A 12,899-nucleotide genomic window follows, 5' to 3' on the forward strand; every position below is an offset into this window, starting at 1 on the left:
GGAGAAGGTTACGCTTATATTCTGGGACACAGACACTGAATCCAGAGTTATAGGGGATATAATGGGGTTTCATGTGGCACCACTGATGCGAGAAGGTATGGACTGAAGGAGCATTTAAATGCAAGGACGAGATGGAAGGATTGATGGCTGGATGATTGGATGGATGGATTAAAAAATTAGGCCTTGTGTTCAGCAAGTGCAAATTCTGCTGGGTCAATTATTGGGGCCCATTCTTGATGTTAAAAGGCGAAAAAGACTTTGGTTTGCATACAGTTGATCAGTCATAGCTGAGATATTGAATTTTTATGAATAAACTCAAAACTCAGTGGCCAAGCCATAGTATATTTGGAGTAATGTAGGTTAATTACTGGAATTAACAACTAATAGTAGAAATAACAGAAAACAATGACGTTTTGTATTTGTAGGAAACCCTCCCCTCTTATGCTAAAATTACGTAGGTAATGGAAGCACGTTTTTGACTGTTACGCATTGTCATTGAACACAAGTATGAACCAACACAAAGGTAATCGTATCTGAAAAATAATAATAGTAATTGTTTTTGGTAGTGAAAAAAGCATTTTATGACTTTCAAGACATGCTTCACATTAGTAGAAAGCAATGAACAATAATCATATTTTTCTAAATCACTAACGGTATTGTGTTTGTGGTTTGTGACATCCATTTCGGTGTGGTTAGAACAAGGGTATTTTTCCAGAGGTATAACTGACGAGGAGGGTGCTGGATCAATTTACTAACCACAGAAATCCTGCCAAGTCCATAACTACTCATCAAAGGTCTTCTGGGAAGTGGGTATCAAAAATGATGAGCACTTGATACAACCTCCCTGTGAAAAGGTTCATGCCTGAGGTTGCTACAACAGCCAGGTTTGGCCTTCAGTTCTTTCTTACTTTCCAGACCACGGAAATGCTCTCTGATTCACTGAAAATTATTGGCCAACTCAGATATAAGTCAGTCCCAAAGCTCCACCCATGTAACATGACAAAGCAATATTTGGTGGAGAAGGAGGGACTGAGGGTCATACTCTCTTGTCAAATCTGGACTTGAAATGTTGTTGTATTAATGAAGTTTTGTTGTATCATTAAAAAATGTCTGCATGATGCAGGGAGTTGTTAGCACATTTAGAGATTAATTGTCACTGTTGACACACCACAGCACGCAGTGCACAACAACAAAATGTGTCCATTCAATCCATCTCGGACATTGTGACATAACAGGGGGCAGCTAATTCAGCACCCGGGGAGCAGTGCTTGGGGGCGGCACCTTGCTCAGGGTACCTCAGTGGTGTCTTGCTGGTCAGGGTGCGTTTCCCTAACCATTAAGCCACCAGTGCCCACGAAAAAAGAAGAGCGTGAATGCAGTTCCCCACTACCAGAAATTATGCAGTGGCGATTCCCACATTTGGAGAATTGGCAGGGGTCAGCACAGCCACAGTGCAATGGCTGGGCCTCACCCTGGGTGAAGCACCTTTCTGATCATGGTATCTACCCTGCCAGGTAAGCATGAGTTGTTTCCTCCGCAGAAATGTCTTTTGGAGCTCTAGGCATTGATAAGTTGGGTGTCATCAGTGAGGTGGTCCATTTTGCTGGAGCTCGGCATTGTGGATGCAGGCAGCAGTCAGCTTAGCGAGAGAGTGTCTTTGATGAGTGTACTGCCTGGCAGGTGTCAGACCCTTAAATGCCCTCCGTCTGCATCAAGTTACAAACATTCATGAATCGCTGTCCTCTCTGTGCCCTTAAAATGATAACTCTCATGTTTCTGAAAAAATCAGAAAGATGCTCAGGTACATTTATCTATTCTTTCTGTATACTCGTGATTTACTACCTACCTTGCTTGTATGTCACTTTGGGCAAAGGCATCTGCTAAATGTCAATTTCAAGCCTGTTTCACTTCCCAACTGTTCCCTTTCCTAGAAATAAATTGCAATAAGCTTCGCCATAAAAGATCTTCTCAGCATTTAAGTAAACAGTCCAATCTGCACTTTCTGCCTGATTTATTCTTATGTACCAATAAAATTATCATTAGTTGTTCTCAACTCTTATTCAAGTTTTGAAATACATGCTTGCAGATTTGTCCGTGAGTGTACCCTGCATACGTTCTAACCAGGCTGGATGGAAGACTATGTTTCTGGCACCATATATAGGCATGTACCACAACGACAGAGACGTCAACAAAAAGTGCGTTAACAGAGGGCTGAGATTTCACACGCCTGCAGAATGCCTTCAGTGAATTCGGCCACAGATGATAGTATTGTCTAGAACAGTGTTTGAGGGATCCAGTCCCTAAGATGGCCACAGCACATGGCTTGAATTGTTCAGTGACCACTTGTGCCCTCTGGACAGGAACACATTCATTCTGGAAGATTCCAAGGTACCATGGGATAGGCATGGTCAGCCATAACAGTCCTGTATGTACTCTCATCTCCCATGATGTGTGCCAGGAAAACGTCCCCCACACGATGGGCACATTTCCAGAACCTTCACCATGGGAGGCGAGTTCTGGAGCCTGTGGGCATTTTGGCTTGTGCTACACTACGTGGAACCATGGAGTCATTCTAGCCAAGTCCTACATGCAGAACTGGTCCAACTCTGTGCCATTTGTGGGGCTTATGAACATGAACTGCATGTGCAGGCTTTGCCAGAGCATCTCAGCAGGCTTTGGGCTTCGACTCGGGTCAGTCCTCTGCTTTTTCATTTTCTTATTATTCAGATTTTCTGTGTGTTTTACAGTGCAGGTCAGTTTGCTCCATTGCCCAAGGTTCCTCATCTTCATCTCACAGATGGATGCCCTGACGTGCTCCTGTAGGATTCTTTGATACACAGCAAATTTCATTTAGTGATGGCTATCATGCAGGTCCCAATGCAGCAAAGCTTGACAACTCCATGACGTTGCCACAACCACATTTGGCCAAAGATATGGGCTCTTATTTGGAAACCAGTGTTTGGTTCCTCAGATGTAGCACAGCCTGTGCTGGCCTGACAGTACGCGTTTCATTCCAGAACTTCTGAGGATCGTGCAAATTTTTGGCAAACTTGAAGTGAGCATTTCTGTTGTTCATAAATAGCTGTTATCTCAGCTTTGCAGTTCTGAATTTTCTCCTGTCTTTACCTAGTATCTTTCAGATGTAAATGTCAAAAATACTGACATTAGCCAGGCTGACAGAATTCTGAATGTTGTTTGCAGATTCTTTATGACTTCCTGGCAGGGCTGTAGTACGGCTTATAAAGGCTTTTTATTATCTTGGACTTGTAGGTATATTGCTAAATATTATAGTTAATAATAGACACTTCATTGATCCTCATGGAGAGATTCTCTTAATGCCCCCCAGCCTTACTCTCTGTAGGTAAGAGAAGGTTACCTACAAAGGGCAGCGCCTAGGAAGCTGGGGGTTATGGGCCTTGTTTGAGGATCTATAGTGAGCTACAAAGGGCAGCGCCCAGGGAGCCGGGGGTTGTGGGCCTTGTCTGAGGATCTATAGTGAGCTACAAAGGGCAGTGCCCAGGGAGCCGGGGGTTATGGGCCTTGTCTGAGGATCTATAGTGAGCTACAAAGGGCAGCGCCCAGGGAGCCGGGGGTTATGGGCCTTGTCTGAGGATCTATAGCTAGCTACAAAGGGCAGCGCCCAGAGAGCCGGGGGTTGTGGGCCTTGTCTGAGGATCTATAGTGAGCTACAAAGGGCAGCGCCCAGGGAGCCGGGGGTTATGGGCCTTGTCTGAGGATCTATAGTGAGCTACAAAGGGCAGCGCCCAGGGAGCCAGGGGTTGTGGGCCTTGTTTGAGGATCTATAGTGAACTACAAAGGGCGGTGCCCAGGGAGCCGGGGGTTATGGGCCTTGCTTGAGGATCTATAGTGAACTACAAAGGGCGGTGCCCAGGGAGCCGGGGGTTATGGGCCTTGCTTGAGGATCTATAGTGAACTACAAAGGGCGGTGCCCAGGGAGCCGGGGGTTATGGGCCTTGTTTGAGGATCTATAGTGAGCTACAAAAGGCGGCGCCCAGGGAGCCGGGGGTTATGGGCCTTGCTTGAGGATCTATAGTGAGCTACAAAGGGCGGTGCCCAGGGAGCCGGGGGTTATGGGCCTTGTTTGAGGATCTATAGTGAGCTACAAAGGGCGGTGCCCAGGGAGCCGGGGGTTATGGGCCTTGTTTGAGGATCTATAGTGAGCTACAAAGGGCGGTGCCCAGGGAGCCGGGGGTTATGGGCCTTGCTTGAGGATCTATAGTGAACTACAAAGGGCGGCGCCCAGGGAGCCGGGGGTTATGGGCCTTGTTTGAGGATCTATAATGAGCTACAAAGGGCGGCGCCCAGGGAGCCGGGGGTTATGGGCCTTGTTTGAGGATCTATAGTGAGCTACAAAGGGCAGTGCCCAGAGTGTTGGGGGTAAAATTCTCTATAGATACCAGGATAATATCGTCATTGTCAAATCCTTTGGCTATAATAATTGTGAAAATCTGATATTGTGACAGCCCTGATTGTTTTCAGTGGTGTTAATTTAACAAAACTTCGGTTTCAAAAAAGTAGTCAGCTACTTTAACTTAAGCCTCGAGCTAAATAGTAAATAATATTTTGTTGCTCACAATTGGAGAAAAACATTTCTCTGATGTTGTCCCTCAAATGCCACTACTGGGGATCCCTGCTGTAGCTCTGTGGATACTGGAATCAGCTCATGAATAGGAATTTCACTCTGTTGGTCAGGACTGTTTTAAACCAACAGGTTCTAAGAATAAAGTTATTTTATGCTTTTCAGTATGTTTCCTGTATATACTTCATAATCTTGAGCGTATAAATGATCATCATAGGTAGGGTACATTGCCCTTCTCTGGGTGGGGGGGTACATTGCCCTTCTCTGGGTGGGGGGTACATTGCCCTTCTCTGGGTCGGGGTTACTTGCTGTTTTCTTTTTGTGGAGTGTTGACTATTATTTCAGCTGAAATGGCTATTCTTAAAGTAAATAGCGTGGCCTAATTTCATCCTACAGTGCTGTTACACATTAGTTGCTTTTTGATAAAAAAAAATAGTTGGGCAAAATGATCATCTTAAAAGAGAAACTATATAGAGCACGGGTAAGTGTTCTCCAGGATTCCTTTTTATGTCTTGGTCTTGATTGTTTCTCTCATTTGGACTGAGTCTTGACTCTGACTTGAACCTCTCAACTAGTCTAAGTCTTGAACTATCGGTCTGCTTCCTGGATAATTGTGCTCCTTACTCCTGGTGAGATTTTGGCAGGAAGGCTGCCCCTAGAATAACAGACCACTGTCCATTTCTTGATTTGGACAGCATGAGGTTGCCTATGTTTAAGTGGAGACTTAGCACGTTATAAAATGCTTTGTCACGCTTTTAGAAACACGCTTTTCCAGAGAACAGTCAGGATTATAATTTTTGTTGTTGTTGCACGACGTGCCTCTAATGTTTCTGTGCTCTGGGCCTCGCTCTAATGGCTCGGGCATAAAGTTGTCAGATTTACACTGGGCCAGGTAATTGCGAATAAGAGCAACAACAAAGCGGCGCTTGTCTGAGAAGGTTGGAAGGGCAAAGAAAGTGCGCTGCTAGCTGGAGCTCTCCCCAGTATCTCAGGGTGTCACCAGCTGTGGGAAATGCTCCACCACTGCCTCTCTCAAAGTCACCGCGGCCCTGGCAACAGAAGAGATTGGAACCAATTTCCCTATTGATAAAACACACACTTCATCCCAGAGTGCCAATTTAGACATTGCCAGAGTCTTACATGTTATGTCTCCCTTATCACAGTCACGTCACCCGATTAATAATTATCACCCCAGCTTCTCTGTGCTGCTCAGCATTAGCAGAATCTGCCAGGCAGTTGATGAATGATGTTGTTTCTAAGCTCTGTAGAAGAGTGTCAAGCACAATACAAAAGGCGTCCCATAAGTGACATGGACCAACTCTCAGGGGGTCTGGGGCTTTGGTAGTTTGGTAGTTTGATTTTAAACTCTCCAGAAATGCGAAAATGCAGCTGATATAACAATACAAAGTCTTTCGTACAATTAATCAACCCAAAAAGCTTTTCTTAATCACTGAAATTGTTCTCCTTCATTTAATTACCCTCTCAGCCCTTTATGTACCAATACCGATCATTAAACCAGGCTATGCTGCATGCATTGTGTTTTGATGCAAACATTAAGAACTTAAACTCGCAGCTCTTGTGCCGTCAGAATAGAACACAATAGACACATAGACAAGTAAATGTGCAGATAGGGTTCCTAAGCCTTTGTATTTCGCTTGGGAGCGTAGCATCTCATATCATCCTCAAATCCCAACCATTGTGCATCTAAATAGTTAATTAATGTCGTGAACCCCCATAGCACTAACACTGCAATACGATCACAATGTGTTTGCTAAGGGACAATTCTTTGGAATTTTTAGTCAAAATGACTCAGCTGTGCTTAACTATGTGCTTTGGCTGACACATTTAAATGTAACAAACACAAATGAGCAAATGTTTCTAGCTCCTTAGATACCGGCCAAGTCAAGTATGAATGGCAGGGGTGACTATTCATTCGGTTCATTAATGTTTCATGCTCTTTCTCACTGACTGAACAAAAACCCATGAAGATTCTGTACATCAATGACCTGTGACTTTTGACTCACGTCATTAATTTTCAATCATTTAAGACATTTCTTCTCCTGTACTGTCATTTCCGCTGGGGCTCTATATGATAGGAATACATTGTGGTTGAGTGTAACATTTAAGTGAAACCTAGCGGGAGGGTTTATCGAAGAATTATTCTCCCTATTACTTTAGATTTAACTAAATGTAGACCTATATGTCTGTATATGTATATCGAGGCAGGAAGGGGGTGATTTGGCTCAGCAGCAACCCGTTGGGGTCGCCATGCGGTCATGATTAGCTACCAGGCACGGGCCGTTGGGGTCGCCACGCGGTCATGATTAGCTACCAGGCACGGGCCGTTGGGGTCGCCACGCGATCATGATTAGCTACCAGGCACGGGCCGTTGGGGTCGCCACGCGGTCATGATTAGCTACCAGGCACGGGCCGTTGGGGTCGCCATGCGGTCATGATTAGCTACCAGGCACGGGCCGTTGGAGATCTTCACTGGATCTTCTCTACTTCATTTGGTAATGTATTAAGTATAAGGAAAACACTCGAGATTCCAGAATGACAAACCTTTTCTTTTAATGACATTGACAACGTGATTTACACAGACAGAAGTTACATATCAGTAGTAAACATTGGCATTTGGATGCACCAAACCCAATAAATCACCCCAGAAATGAAAGCAATAAGGATGACTTAATAGTTTTATTGATTTATATATTCTATAAGAACCTGAATTTTGGAGAAGAAAATGTGGACAACTGAGCATGTCAGAGTGGTTATCTGGTCCCACTTTAGCGTCTGCTCTGGTGGCTGCGTTAACCATTCAACGTGTGTTCGCCCGGCTCAGCCCACATAAAAACATGGTGACTTCAGCCGCTCCTTTGGCTTTACTCTCAATGTCTCCCTTTATATGAAAGTTAAAGAAAAAGGTGATTGAAAATGTAACACGATAAAATGCATGTGTGCATGTATGCGCCACCTAGTGGTACAGCGTGAAAACAGCAGAGCACACGCTAAAGGGGTACTTCTTATATTATACTCCTTGTTTTCCTTCCAAAGCTACACTTTGGGCTCCAAGATACATGAAGCATGTGATCTTTGTACAGCACCTCAGACACACAGGCAAAGACCAAACGGTACACCTGGAATAACAGGAAAGGCTTACAGGTATGAAGACAGTGGGATGTAATGGCGACCCTGCCGCACTCATAAAGATGCTAAACCAGAACACTAGTGAAGTGTCAGGACTCACAAGCTGCATGGCACTGGAAAACTGCCGCTTTCCCTTCAGTGAAATTTGAATCCATCCATCCATTGTCCAAACTGCTTATCCTTCTGGGTCGTGGGGAGCCTAGAGCTTATCCTGGAGGCTATGGGCACGAGGCAGGGAACAACCAAGGACAGGGAACCAGCCCACCGCAGGGCACACTCACACACGCACTCCTACGGACGATTTGGTAACTCCAATTAGCCTCAGCATGTCTTTGGACTGTGGGGGGAAACCGGAGTACCTGGAGGAAATCCCCCAAAGGTGTGAAGCACCAGTGCTAACCACTGCACCACCATGCTGCCCCTCTTCAGTGAAATTTAAGGCTCTGAAATTTCAGGTGTGACAGATCATTCCAGGCTGCCCATTGGACGGAACACTGCAATGCAAGATCTGAGTCTGAAGTGGATATCAGCCTTTATAAGGCTTGGTTTGGAGCGTATAACGATGTCATGTTAGTGTTTTCTGATAAATCCATGCTGGAAACGCTGCACAATGGCATCGATGACACTAAGAGACACGGAAGGACAAAGATTTTTACACAAAAGCTACAGTATCGGCAGTTGTGATTGGTCAATTACACAGGTCAGTTACACAGGTCAGTTACTAAGGCGCTTTACATTTCAATCCATTTTAATTTTAAGTCGTATTCACAATAACCGCACTGTTTTACAGTGACTATTATTTTGAATTCTTTCTGCACAAAAGTTTTTATCAGTCATATTTGTTTATGCCTGATTCACAGTGATCTAATTTACATTATCCCCAAGGCTGAACATCAGTATATTAACGTAAAAAAAACCACACAAATATATGTGATAGTATTCACTATGGGAGGAATGGCTTATAAAATTTCTGCTATGAAACACATCATTGATAAAGTTAAAATCTTACTGGGAAGCGGCAGCTGATAATTACAGCATGCCTAGTACCACACTAGCTAATTTGCCCCTAGCCTGGCTTTTCACAGCTTGACTCTTGTGAAATCAGAATGTAAAGCAGGACAGCTACCAAACAAGGTAAAAATGCTGGCACACCTTCTGTAACTTCTGGCACGCATTGAGTTTGTACACAATAAGACTTCTGTACTAACTGGTTTTTACACAATTTCATATGTGTAACTGAAACACAGCACTTGTCAAAGTGCTTGAAAACACACAAAAAGCACCCGAAGAACCATTTGGATCTTCAAGCCCGAACAGCTTTGGTTTCGGATCAGGAGAGCGCTACAGGTTGCACCCCCCCCCCCCCCCCCCTGCAGTGCTGCCGGGCGCTCACTGGCAAACGGCGATGAGGCACTCAGCTGCTTGTACCGCGCACCGACCGCAGCTGGACGTGGGAACATGTGTGGCACACTGACACGTTTACAGACAGAAAGATTCAGATACAGTTTTACAATAAAACTAAATTATCTACAGTCTGACTAATAGAACAAGGATTTACATAAAATCATAAAAAAAGTGTTTCTCAAATCTTCTAGGACAGTAATGTTGAAAAATATTACACTGTATAATATTTTAGTGATAAAGCCCTGTAATGAATGTATTGACAAATTTACACTGGGAGACTTTACTAATGAAATAATGATAAATAATAAACAATAGAGGGCGCCAGACACACAAAATGGATCAGGCTTTTTGTTTTTCCTCTGATACTGTTCTCCAATAGAACTGCCCAGGCACACTGTACAGGGAGCAGGGTAAACGGCTACCCAGACATCCGTGCTACATTGAAATCCATTCTTTTCTTCATACCCTGAGGTTAGTGACATGCTTTTTTCTCTCTGTTTTGGTACATATTTGGTAAAACATAGTTGTTTTTAACTAATATATATATATATATATATATATATATATATATATATATATATATATATATATATATATATATATATATATATATATATATATGTCATAGTTTTCCTGTAACAAATTTAAAATATGGAAATTCAAAGTCACTTTCTTCCACAGCAAACTGTATTTTTTCTCCTATAAACGCCATGAAATCTTTTAAAGACTTTTTTCAGCAGAATCCCTTCTTCCTCTGTCAGTAGACCTTAGTGTGGCTGATTTAAGCTTCAGAGAATGAACAAACCAATAGCCAAATACAGCAGTCTGTGCCCAAGACACCCCCCCCCTCAAATATTCATATAATCTATGAAAAGGGTATTAAAAAAGACCCTCTAACTGAAAAAGGACATGTCTGTTCCTGATTAAAATAGAGGGCTTTCTTCTGAGGCACCTCCAGCGTAAGGCCACTCTTGTCTGAGTTTGGCTTGGAAGCTCATCCTTGCCATTCCTCCTCCATGGCACCAATCTCCTCTGCAGGACGAGCCGACCCTCACAGTCTGGAGCAAAGAAACTAGCCCTGGTGACTGAAGACCACTGCTATGTCGTTGGCTGTAAACCTGGCACATTGGTTCCTTCCGGCTCCTGTTCTCCTTCTGTGTCCCCTGCATCCACCTGAGAGGGCTGCATCCTCTGGTGGGGGGTCTCTGGGAGGCTGCTATGAGGGTCGGAGGACAAGGTTTGGCTGTCTGGAGAAGTTCCGGATGGTCCACCACCGACGGCTACCATCTCCTCGTCTTCCGGACGGCCCTCTCTGTCTGATTCCTCCTCTTCTTCTAAGGTCAGTTCAAACTGGAACTTCTCTCCAGCAGAGGCACTGCTGCCCTCCCGAGTCTCCACAGCTGCCTGGTCCTCCGTGTCCTGGTCCTCGGGCTGGGGGGACGGGCTGTGTGGGATCATGCTCTGGTACCACTCTCGGTTGTCCTCCAGCGTGTCAAGGATCTCCTGGGCATCCGGGTGCACCAGGTCTGCCCATGTCTCCCACAAGGGGTGCACGATGTAGTCAATGAACCCAACCTAATGGTTGAGAAATCCACGAGGTGGGGGTCACAAGCAAAGTCACAGACCTCGATACGTGATGCCTGGGGTCAAATGCTAGGGTGAAATTTGTTTCTCATACATCGTAGTGCAAATGAAGGACTAATACACAAAGCATACATATTATAATATAATATATGAAAACTGGTAAAATATATGAAATAATATAAACATTACATTAAGACATAAACAAAAAAAATACAGTTAACTAACTGATGGGGAAAGACTGCAAATTTGGCATGGAGGTTTGGCATGGAAGCAGGACGCGGAGAAAATGAAGAGATGCATTTCCATGCAGGTAGGATCCTGATGGAAATGGCTTCTACAGTGAAATACTGGCATCATGGAGAATGCGTTGTACCCAGAAGTAATGTTAAGTACACTGACCTGGGATTTCTCAATGGAGGCATTGTGTCTGTCACACATTGGACTGATCTCCATGTGCTTCTCCCTCTCCCTGTCTCCCTGGGTGAAGTACTCCACCATGATACGGTCGGTCCACTGCCGGTAGAGCTCCAGGGGCTTGGTAGGGTTGCCGAGGTCAGCACAGTGCACCATGTTCTGGAGAACCTGGAGAGAAACCGTAGAATGGGACATATGTGATGACATAAGCAGGTAAATGGTGCCAGCTAGTTCCACGAGGATTAGACAAATATGCGTCTCGGCAGATAACGTGTTAATGGGATGGTCTGTGAAACTTTATACCTGATATTTCTATTCGCTTCCAGCTATAAGTAAATGGAAAACCGGACTGCAAGAGTGCTGCCAAATGGGATGGGAGAGACACAGAGACAAACATGCCAATGCATCCATCTTCCAAATGCTTTTCCGCTTGTGAATAACATAAAAAACTAATTATTTATAAAAATAAAAGTAGAATAAGTCTGATGGAACAATTTCACTGTTTATGAAGCAAAAAATATTTAGTTACACACATATGCCTTAGGAAGCTGCACAAATACCTCTGTAGAAAAATAAAAACAAAAGTTTTGAAATTTTACATGGAAAAACAACTGAGTGGGGGATGAGAACTACTGGAGTGAAGCCAGACTTCTTAACATCTAAGAAATCAGTTTTGTGTGATTCTGATTCCGGAGGCTGATGCTCCACCCTACCTGAATACGGTCAGAGTAGTTGTCTAGGAGCAGCACTCCTAGACTCGTCACCTTCTTCGTCTCCACCATGGTCTTCAAGTCTGCCAGCAAGTTCATGTGTTTGGACATGTCAGTAGCCAAGACCTGTCGAAAAACATGCGTGTAACTTGCTTCAAATGTCATGATTAATTTCCTAAGTGTCAAATCCGCTATTGTCACCAATCCTTTAACATAAGATGGTGATTCACTAATTTCAAAGAAGGCTTCATGAAGGTCTTGATAAACACTTCATGTTCCACGGGAAGTGCCCTGAGACCCCCAGGCTTGGCCCTCACCATGTCAATGACCATCTTGCGCAGCGACTGTCTCTGCTTTTTGCTGAGGTTTTGGAAAATGTCACAGTTTTCCTCTTGCAACAGCTTGAACCCAACAGCCAGGTGGTGGTTCTCCAGGACGGAGGCGTCATTGTACATCAGTGCCAGCTCTGAGTCTGAGCAGAAGGGGGAGCAAATCTATAGGCAGGTCTTGGATGTAGTGGGGTGGCATTCTAGCTTAAAATACTCTACAAGTATTGGCCCATTTTTCATGTGTCGTCTCTACTGCCTTTTTGTAGTTTATCTGTGAAAATATTTAAATGCGAGAAAACCTGACTACCTGGAGGAAACCCACTCAAGACAGGGAGATGGTGCAAACTCTACTAACAGAGAGCAGGAGTGTGATTCAAACAGGGCTGGCTCTGCATTTCCAGGGCTCCTGGGAAGAGCTTCATATGGGAGGTGCCCCCACCCATAAAGTTGAAGATCATTTCACAGGTAATTCAGGGGCCCTGGGTAACTGAGCCAGCCTGGGTTCAACATCCCCAATCCTGGAGGTGAGAAGTGCTATCCACTGAGCTACCAAGAATCTCCATTTGAAAATCATAATTATGGAATGTACAACATGCATGAGATGGTCCATGAAGAACCACACAAGCACATTAGCAAACTGAATAGTTCACCAGTGATACACGTCATTGCCGAATAAACAGCTTTGTTTGAGATTTCACAGTCACATGTTGC

At 44.3% G+C, this 12,899-nt stretch overlaps 1 protein-coding gene and 1 non-coding gene across 8 annotated transcripts in view; both read right to left on the reverse strand.

Annotated features, from left to right (window-relative positions):
* Nucleotides 1–1,358: 1,358 nt before the first annotated feature.
* On the reverse strand, nt 1,359–1,522 carry LOC125709381 (U1 spliceosomal RNA). The gene has a single exon (XR_007382691.1). It is a non-coding gene; the product is annotated as a U1 spliceosomal RNA (small nuclear RNA).
* A 7,585-nt stretch (nt 1,523–9,107) lies between these two features.
* LOC125708613 (cAMP-specific 3',5'-cyclic phosphodiesterase 4D-like) overlaps nt 9,108–12,899 on the reverse strand; it is a 58,725-nt gene continuing 54,933 nt past the window's right edge. For all 7 annotated transcript variants that reach the window (XM_048976288.1, XM_048976289.1, XM_048976287.1 and 4 more), the window contains 4 exons: nt 12,177–12,331; nt 11,863–11,985; nt 11,135–11,317; nt 9,108–10,726 (listed from right to left, as the gene is read on the reverse strand). In XM_048976288.1, coding sequence (XP_048832245.1) covers nt 10,250–10,726; nt 11,135–11,317; nt 11,863–11,985; nt 12,177–12,331 — 938 coding nt within the window. In that variant the 3' untranslated portion in view covers nt 9,108–10,249. The remainder of the gene's footprint in view (nt 10,727–11,134; nt 11,318–11,862; nt 11,986–12,176; nt 12,332–12,899) is intronic.

The sequence above is a fragment of the Brienomyrus brachyistius genome, chromosome 15, assembly GCF_023856365.1.
Source record: "Brienomyrus brachyistius isolate T26 chromosome 15, BBRACH_0.4, whole genome shotgun sequence".
Lineage (NCBI taxonomy): Eukaryota > Metazoa > Chordata > Actinopteri > Osteoglossiformes > Mormyridae > Brienomyrus > Brienomyrus brachyistius.